Source organism: Solanum stenotomum, chromosome 11, assembly GCF_019186545.1.
Source record: "Solanum stenotomum isolate F172 chromosome 11, ASM1918654v1, whole genome shotgun sequence".
In the NCBI taxonomy this organism is placed as follows: domain Eukaryota; kingdom Viridiplantae; phylum Streptophyta; class Magnoliopsida; order Solanales; family Solanaceae; genus Solanum; species Solanum stenotomum.
This window is the reverse complement of record NC_064292.1, coordinates 23138575-23147772: the sequence shown is the minus strand read 5'-3', so window position 1 is coordinate 23147772 and position 9198 is coordinate 23138575. Positions and strand designations below refer to the sequence as shown.

At 38.9% G+C, this 9198-nt stretch overlaps 1 protein-coding gene across 1 annotated transcript; it reads right to left on the bottom strand.

Moving 5' to 3' along the window:
* Positions 1-6987: 6987 nt before the first annotated feature.
* On the bottom strand, positions 6988-8273 carry LOC125845765 (uncharacterized). The gene is made up of 2 exons (XM_049525298.1): positions 7986-8273; positions 6988-7893 (listed from the first exon to the last, which is right to left on the bottom strand). The coding sequence occupies exons 1-2, from the start codon at positions 8271-8273 to the stop codon at positions 6988-6990; spliced, it is 1194 nt and encodes a 397-aa protein (XP_049381255.1).
* Between the last annotated feature and the right edge of the window lie 925 nt (positions 8274-9198).

Genomic DNA, 9198 nt, shown 5'->3' with positions numbered 1-9198 from the left:
TGGGAAAGCGAAGCGTACTATTTTAACTTTGGAAGATTTGTTGAGAGATTGTGTGATTGATTGTAAGGGTAATTGGGATGACCATTTTCCATTGATTGAGTTTGCTTATAACAATAGTTACCACTTAAGTATTTAGTATGGCACCATTTTAGGCTCTCTATGGTAGAAGGTGCAGATCTCCTATAGGCTGGTTTGAGGTGGGTGAAGTTGCATTGATAGGACCCGAGTTAGCTCATGAGTCTATGGAGAAAGTAAGACTTATTAAACAGAGGTTGAGAATAACACAAAGTAGACAAAAGTCCTATGCTGATATTAGAAGAAGATCTTGAGTTTGATGTTAATGATTGGGTCTACTTGAAAATCTCACCCATGAAGGGTGTAATGATATTCAGAAAGAAAGGAAAGCTTAGTCCCCGTTATGTGGGTCTATATCAGATTTTGAGGCGTGTTGGTAAGGTTTCTTATGAGCTTGAGTTGCCTAATGATTTGGCATCGGTGCATCTTGTTTTCCATGTCTCTATATTAAAGAAATGTGTTGGAGATCTGACATCCATAGTTCCCTTAGAAGGTTTGGGAGTCAATGAGAATCTTTCTTATGAAGAAGTTCCGGTTGAGATTTTAGACCGGCAAGTTAAGAAGTTAAGAAATAAAGAAATCGCTTCCATGAAAGTGTTGTGGAGGAATCAATTAGTTGAGGGTGCTACTTGGGAGGCTGAGGCCGATATGATGTCCCGATATCCTCATCTTTATCCTTCAACCCCTACTCTAGCTTGAGGTAATGAGCTCCTCATGATTTACTCTTTGTTTAGTGTCATGTGCCTTAAATGTTTCCATGATTTCCTTACTATGTATGATTCATCAAAATATTAGGCTTTAAGAAAATGAGTCAATTTGATTGATTTCTACATGTTTATGTTCATTAGAAAATGAGTTGCTGATAACGCTCAACTACACTTCATCCAATTCTAAGTGTAGACAATCACAATCTAGTATAAACCCAACGAAAAGTTGGGATCAATCCCACAAGGAGTCATATGGTAGAGAATTCAAATACGAAGTGAAAGACTTATTCTAATCGGTTGTAGGAATAGAATTTATCAAAATAATTAAACTAAGTTGCAAGGGTTGACAACTAGTGTCAAATGGGGGATTAGGTTTGTCAATTAACAACTACGAAAATAGGGGAGTATTAAAGTAGAGAGAGATCCTTGGGGATGTTATTGATTAATTGCCATTACTAATTACTGAAAACCATTTAATCTTAGTGGGTAGGCTATACTTTAGATGAAATATCCATCTCTCGATCAACTATCACAATTCGAGCGAGTTCTCTCGAACCTCGACAAGCATAATAATTATGAACAACCCAAAGCCTCAATTAATCTACAGTCTCGAGCTAGATTGGTAGGATCAAATTAAGACTCACTTTCTCAAGTTGAATCCACAACAACCCAATCATCAATTCATAACTTTAATTCTAAAACCTCTTTCTCAAGCAACCATAGAATACTAGGCTAGAATTGTACATGTAACTACAATTAATGAAATAGAACTCGGCTATCAATCGAACCCACTTCAAAATAATAGTTAAATCAGTTATTACTAACACCCATAAGCTAATTGAGACAATTAATCACATAATCACACCCCTAAGAATGGGGGTTTTGGTCATGCATTATAAAAACCAGGAAGATATTACCAACTATGTTCCACATCAGCTGGATAATGAAACTCGAGTCTCCACAATGCTTGAAATAAATTTAAAATAAAAAACCCAACTTAAAATTCTACTCCAAAAAGAACTGAAAATAATGTTTGGATCAAAAACGCAAAGTTAGAATCTGTAGAACTCCTCTTTCCCTTTTCAAAATTCAATTTTTACGTTCCCAGATTTTTTCCTTTGAGGTCATTTGGCAGAATAAGTTAAGGTCGGCGACGCACCAAATGCTCCTGTCCATCGCCTTTTTGTCTTGAGTCCTCACCCTTTTTGTGCTATAGTTTTATGCGATTGAAGTTGAGCTCACTGACCTAGTTGGCGATGCGCCAATTGTCCCTTCTTATCGTTGTTTTTGCTTGCATCTTCACTCATCACTCTGTAACCTTAGGCGATCAGGGTCCTTGTCGCCGATCCATTCGGCAGTTTGCCGAAATGCCATTTCCATCACCAAGTTGTCTTTTCCCAGGGCTGGCACGTTGTAACTTTTGGCGAGCTGAAGTACCACTCGGCGAGTCACCGAGTGGTCTGGCAATCGTTAGCTTTTCTTCTCTTCAGCTTTTTCGCTCTTTTTAGCCCGGTAATGTCGTTGCCTTGCTCTTCTGCCTTTATTGCTGCAAATGAACACTTAAACATCAGTTTAGAGCATAAAATAAGCATTAAGGACACAAAAACAATGAATATTAAGCCCTAAATGAGTCGAAATCTCAAACTCATCAACACCCCCAACTTAAACTTTTGTTTATCCCCAAGTAAAATACAAGATCAATCAGTTCAACAGAGATGTCTACAAATAGTGTTTATCAAGACTCAACATGAATGCACACAAGAGGTCCAAAATACCCATGCAATGTTCAATTATGCACTACAAGTTTCAAACTGTGACTAGCCATCATCAAATAGAACTCAAGCTCGCAATGCTTGCTTCAAATGCAAATTCAATCTCAAAAAAAATATTTGAATGCCCTCACAACAAAAATGATTCCATACTCACACAAAGATCATCAAGTTTTTAGAATTTAGGAATCAAAAGCAACTCTCACACTCCCTAAGATAAACACATGCATGATTCTACCCATAGGCTTGCCCATATTTTCCATCCAACATGACTTTCAGCTCACTCAAGATCATAAAGGTCGTTCAAGACTTGTAACGGGACTGAGGGTAAAGGTATGATCATTTTGGTTTAGTGACTTCTACCTTCATGAAGCATGGCCTGCATTTCACTTTTTCTCCTTCTCGTTCACTCTTTTTCTATTTTCACAATCCACCCTATGTTCTTTTAAGTATGACTCATTGGATACCCCATTTCTTTTGTCCATTCCACAAACTTTATTTCAACAATTTTTTTCTTTTTCAATCTCTTTCTTCTTTCACTTTTCTCATTTTTTTACATGGATGGGTTCCATCTTTTTCAACATGATCCTTCAAGGGCAAATTTCTCCAACTTCTGGACTTTTCCTTTTTTTCCACCACACCCCCAACTTAGATTTTTGGCCTAAGTTGGTTATTCAAAATAACCAATGCTCCATGAAGATTTTAGGTGGGCAAGAAAGAGGTCAAGTGTGTTCAAGCTTCATTCAAAGAAAAGGATATGCTCAAACGGTGCCAAACAAGGCTCACACTCTCACAAGGTGTATAATGGCAATTTTGGTTCACTCTCCACAAATGATGCCTAAGATCATCTCTATCATTCGCCTTCATTAGTCAATTGGACCAACGGGGCAAGTTCTAGGTATTACCAAACTCAAATTTCAAGGCAACCGCACCACACACTGCATTCAACACAATCATCAAACAAGACTCTACAATTTTAGCTAGCGTGCAACGATCATCACAAGGTTCATTTCAACAACCGGCCAGTCACAATGAGATGTTAAGAGTTCACATATGACTTATGCAACTCAAGTTTGCCTCATCGGAATTGCACAAACATATCATTCAATCAAGAGCATTATTCAAGTCATCAGTATTGACCGCAACCGACACTCAAATTTACAATAGAACAGTCACATTCACAAATATCAAAAGATGATGAAAAAAATTTAATTTGGGTCAAAACCAACATTAACATTAAAACCAATGGGTCACAAATTAACTAACATCTAGTAAGAACCAAAAAGCCACAATCACACAGCCTAGTTATATCAAGCCATCACAACAAAATAAAGGGTATGAGTTTACCCCCACCCCATCAAATAAACCCAACATTGTCCTCCATGCAAGAATAAAAATAAAGACAACATTAAAAAGAAAAGATCACTGAATGAAAGGAGTGGGATCATAAGAACTCTTTACTATATGGCCAATTGGCGAAGGTTGCTTTAGACCGCCGAACTGAAACTACCTCACAAACTTTTCCAGCATGTTGGCTCTCCCGTTGGGATCAAGAGGCGGGTCAACTTGGGCTTGCCAAACCATTCAGCGAACCGTCAAACAGTTCGAAACCTCGCTGAAATTTCCAGAACTGTGGTCCTCCATTACGAACCAAAAGGTGGACCAAATTGCTACTGCCTAAATGGTCTTCTCATCGCGTAATCACCATTCCTTGCACATTCAGTAAATGTTATTCGAAAACAACTAAAGCTTGGGGTTGCCTCCCAAGACGCGCTTTATTTAACATCGTGGTGCGACGTGAAAATAGTCTTCTGCATCTTCCAAATACACCACTTCAATTACCGATATTTCCTTACAATCCCTAAAATAGAGCTTTAGACGCTGCCCATTTACTTTGAATGTTGGTCCGTCTTTACCTTCAACTTCCATTGCCCCAATTGTGAACACTTGAGTTACTTTGAATGGTCCAGACCTCTTTGATTTGAGTTTACCCGGGAAAAGTTTCAAACGGGAGTTATAGAGAAAAATAAAACCACCTACTCGGAACTCTCGCTGAAGGATCTTAGCATCATGCAACTTCTTCATTTTCCCTTTATAAAGGGCTTAACTTTCATACGCTCTCAACTGAAATTCCTCCAATTCATGAAGCTGATTTACTCTCCCTTTTGATACATTTTTCCAGTTCAGATTTAAGGCCTTCAACGCCCATATTGTCTTATGTTCAAGCTCGACTGGTAAGTGAAAAGATTTGCCAAATATCAATTGATATGGTGACATACCAATAGGTCTTTTGAAAGCGGTGCGATACGCTGAAAAAGCATCATCCAGCTTTCGAGACCAATCCGTCTAATGTGCGTTCACTATTTTTGCCAGAATGCCCTTAATCTCTCGATTTGAAACCTTAACTTGGTTGTTTGTTTGTGGATGATAGGGTGTTGCGACTTTATGTTTTGACTCTGAATTTGTTCAACAACGATGCAAACAACCGGTTGCAAAAATGAGACCTTTCATCACTAATAATAGTACGTGGGGTACCAAACTTTGCAAAAATGTAGCGTTTTAAGAATCGCACAACATTTGTTCTCTCATTATTGGGTAAGGATACAGCTTCCACCCATTTTGAAATTTAATCAAGTGCCACCAAAATGTACTTGTTTCCAAAAGATCTCACAAACGGACCCATGAAATCTATTCCTGAAACATTAAACAATTCAACCTCTACGATGGGATTAAAAGGTAGTTCATGCTTTCTTGATACCACTCCTTGCCTTTGGCATTGCATGTATTATTTAACAAAGCCATGTGCATCTTGGTATAGTAATGGCCAATAGTATCCACTTTAAAGCACTTTAGCGGTTGTTCGCACCCCTCTATGATGTCCACTAACAGGCAAAGTGTGGCAAGCATTAAGAATTGCATTGACTTCCTCTTCCAGTATGCATCTTCGAATGATATGATTTGCGCATTCTCTAAATAGATATGGTTTATTCCAGAAATTAATACCTCTTTACATTGAACAAGAATCTCTTTTGTTGGCAGAAATTTAGGCCCTCGGGAATTAACGATGTCAGCATACCAAGGTGGGTTCCCTTGGGTTACCCTCATCACCGTTTCATCAGGGAATTCAGCCACAATGTATCTCTCATTGGGATCAACCATATTGGTTTCTAACCGAGACAAATGATCTGCCACTTGGTTTTCACATCTCTTTTGATATTTTACCTCAAAATCAAACTCTTGCAACAACAATACCCACCGAATCAGTCTTGGTTTTGCATCCTTCTTAGCCATCAAATATCTAATGGCAGCATGATCCATGTGCACCACCACTTTAGTTCCAAGCAGGTATGCTCTAAATTTTACAAACGCATACCCCACCACTAGCAATTCTTGCTTCATGATGGTATAATTCTTTTCCACCACATTTAAAGTCTTGCATAATAAACCGGGTGAAATAACTTCCCTTTTCTTAGACCAAGAACAGCTCCTAAAGAAACACCACTAGCATCACACATGAGTTCAAATGGAATACTTTAATCAGGAGCAATAATGATCGGGGCTGACACTAGTTTTTCTTTCAAACACAAAAATGCTTTTAGGCAAGCGTCATCAAAATTGAATGTATATTCTTTTTCTAGCAATTTACAAAGTAGGTGTGCCTTGGAAAAATCCTTTATGAACCGCTTGTAGAAACCCGCATGGCCTAGGAAACTCCGAACACCTTTTATCGAAATAAAAGGAGGGAGCTTCGCAATGACTTCGACTTTAGCTTGATCTACTTGCATTTCATCTCCTGAAATTCTATGCCCCAAAACAATGCCCTCATTTACCATGAAATGACACTTCTCCAAATTTAGAACTAGATTGGTTTCCACACACCTTTTTAGCACTTCCCCAAGGTGTTCAAGACATGCTTCAAATGAATCACAAATGACTGAGAAATCATCCATGAATACTTCCATTAAGTCTTCCACCATATTTGTGAAAACAGAAAGCATACATCATTGGAATTTTGCCGAAATATTACACAACCCAAAGGGCATCCTCTTGAAAGAAAAGGTCCATAGGGACATGTGAAAGTAGTCCTCGCTTGATCATCTGGTGAAATAGAAATCTTGTTGTATACAGAATAACCATCCAAAAAAAAGTACCATCCACGCCCTGCAAGCCTATCAAGCATTTTGTCCATAAACGGCATTGGGAAATGATCTTTCTCGGTCCATGCATTTAAGTTCTGATAGCCCATGCATATACTCCAACCAATGACCGGCCTCATAGGTACAAGTTCACCTTTTTGTTTGGAACCACCGTGATGCCCCTTTTCTTTGGTACACATTGCACAGGACTTACCCATTTGTTATCTGCAATAGGGTAAACCACACCTGCATCTAACCACTTGATAATTTCTTTCTTCACCGCTTATTGCTTAGACGGATTTAGCCTTCTTTGATGCTCAACATTTGGTTTGCATTCACTATCCAATTGGATTTTATGAGTGCAAATCTTGTGGGAATACCTATAATATCAGCAATTGTCCATCTTATGGCCTTGATGTATCGCTTTAATACCACAACAAGCAATTTCACTTGCCACTCAAGCAAGTCTGCTGCAATGATGACGGGTAAGGTATTGTTTGCTCCCAAAAATACATACCGAAGATGAGATGAGAGTGCTTTCAACTCAAGTTCTGGAGGTTCTTCCGTGGATTGTTTAGCGGGGGGACTCTCTCGATTTATCAGATCAATATCAACCTTTATTGAGTTATTTGAATAACCGCCTAGTCCCGATAGAATAGCCACAACTTCATCATATCCTTGAACTTCGTCCTCATCATAATTTGCAAAGACAACAGCAAGGGGTTCATCCATACACATCATTTCACTCACACTAGCCACTACTTCATCAATCACATAAATTATTGAAACCACATGAATGTCACTAGGTTGTTTCATCAATTTGCACACATTGAATGTGACCTCCTCATCATTTACCCGGAACTTTAACTCACCACTTTCAACATCGACTAGGGCTTTTCCGATTGCCAAAAATAGCCTACCCAAAATAATAGACACATCTACATCAATCTCACAATCCAAAATAACAAAGTCAGCCTGAAAGATAAATCTATCCACCTTCACCAAGATATCATAAAGTATTCTAATAGGGTGTTTAATAGACCGGTCAGCCATAAGAAGCCGTATTGTTGTGGATTTAGGTTCACCCAGCCCAAGTTGCTTGAAGACAGCATACAACATCAAGTTAATACTCGCCCCCAAGTTGCACAAAGCTTTGGAAAACTGAAGCATCCCAATGGTACATGGGATGGTAAATGCCCCCGGATCCTTTTTTTAGTGATCACATCGCTGGTCATAACGGCACTGCAATTGTGAAACACTTCAATCATTTCGAAATCGATACTTCTTTTCTTAGTGACCAGTTCTTTCATGAATTTCGCGTATCCCAGCATCTCAAATAATGCTTCCACTAAAGGAAGGTTTATAGAAAGAGTGTTGAACACGGATAAAAATTTCTTTAATTTGTCATCTTCATTCCGTTTTTTGAGCCTTTGAGGAAAATGTGGGTTGATTATGGGAAGTGGTTTTACTGAATTTGAAGAAGAGGCAGCCATTTCTTTAGCTATTTTCAGCTCTTCGATGGTGCTTTGCCTCAAACTTTCTTCATCCTCTTCGGGCATATTATTCTCCGGTGTTTGATTGGACATCTCTACATCAATGGTGTCTTTCTATTCTCTACTAGTGTTTGCCCCATCATTCACCTTCACATCACCACCTGGTACTTTCCCACTTCGTGTAAAAACCATCAAACATTTGTCATGATCAGCCTTTGAATTTGCCATATCATCATTTGCACACCTGTCCAATAGCTTGGGGTCTAACTGGGCTGAAAGTTGGCTCATTTGATAATCGAGTTGCCTGACAGAATCTGCGTGAGAGTTTACTTTATTATTCAAGGATGTGAAATCGGCCTTCATTTCCTTAAGCATGTCATCGTACCCTTCAACTTTATCTAGAATACGTGATAACAATTCATCCACTTGAAGACTCCCTGAACTGCCTTTAGGTTTTGGGTTGTCACCCATTTGCATGTGACACACATCATGATTGTCTTCTCTCCTCCAAAAGTCATTTTGGTCAGCCCAATCTTGATTGTACTCTCTCCATCCATCTTCAATAAATGTGTTCCAACCTTGATTCCTACCCGACTTCAAGGAGCTCGGCTACGAACCCTCCTCTAGTCTTGACAATTTTTGCACTGCATTGTTTTCAGATATACTCCCCATCACTTGTTTGTTTAGCAACACCATTTAGGACATCATCGTTCTTAGTTTATTTTCTACTTGCTCTATTGTCAGCCCAAAATTCAAGGGAGACACTTGGTCTTCTTTAGTGTACAAAGAACGATTTATCTTCGTCATCCCATCAAGAAAAGTCGACGCTATTTCAAAAGGTTGCTGCAAAATTTCTCCATTGACAAGCTGGTCAGCTACATCCTTGTTGACTGAATCTAGACTCCGGTAGAAATGTTGTAATAACACGTTATTCTGGAGTACGTGAGTTGGGAATTGGAGTAATAGCTTCTTAAACCTCAGCCATTCTCATGGATTCGTTCACCATCCAACTACTTGA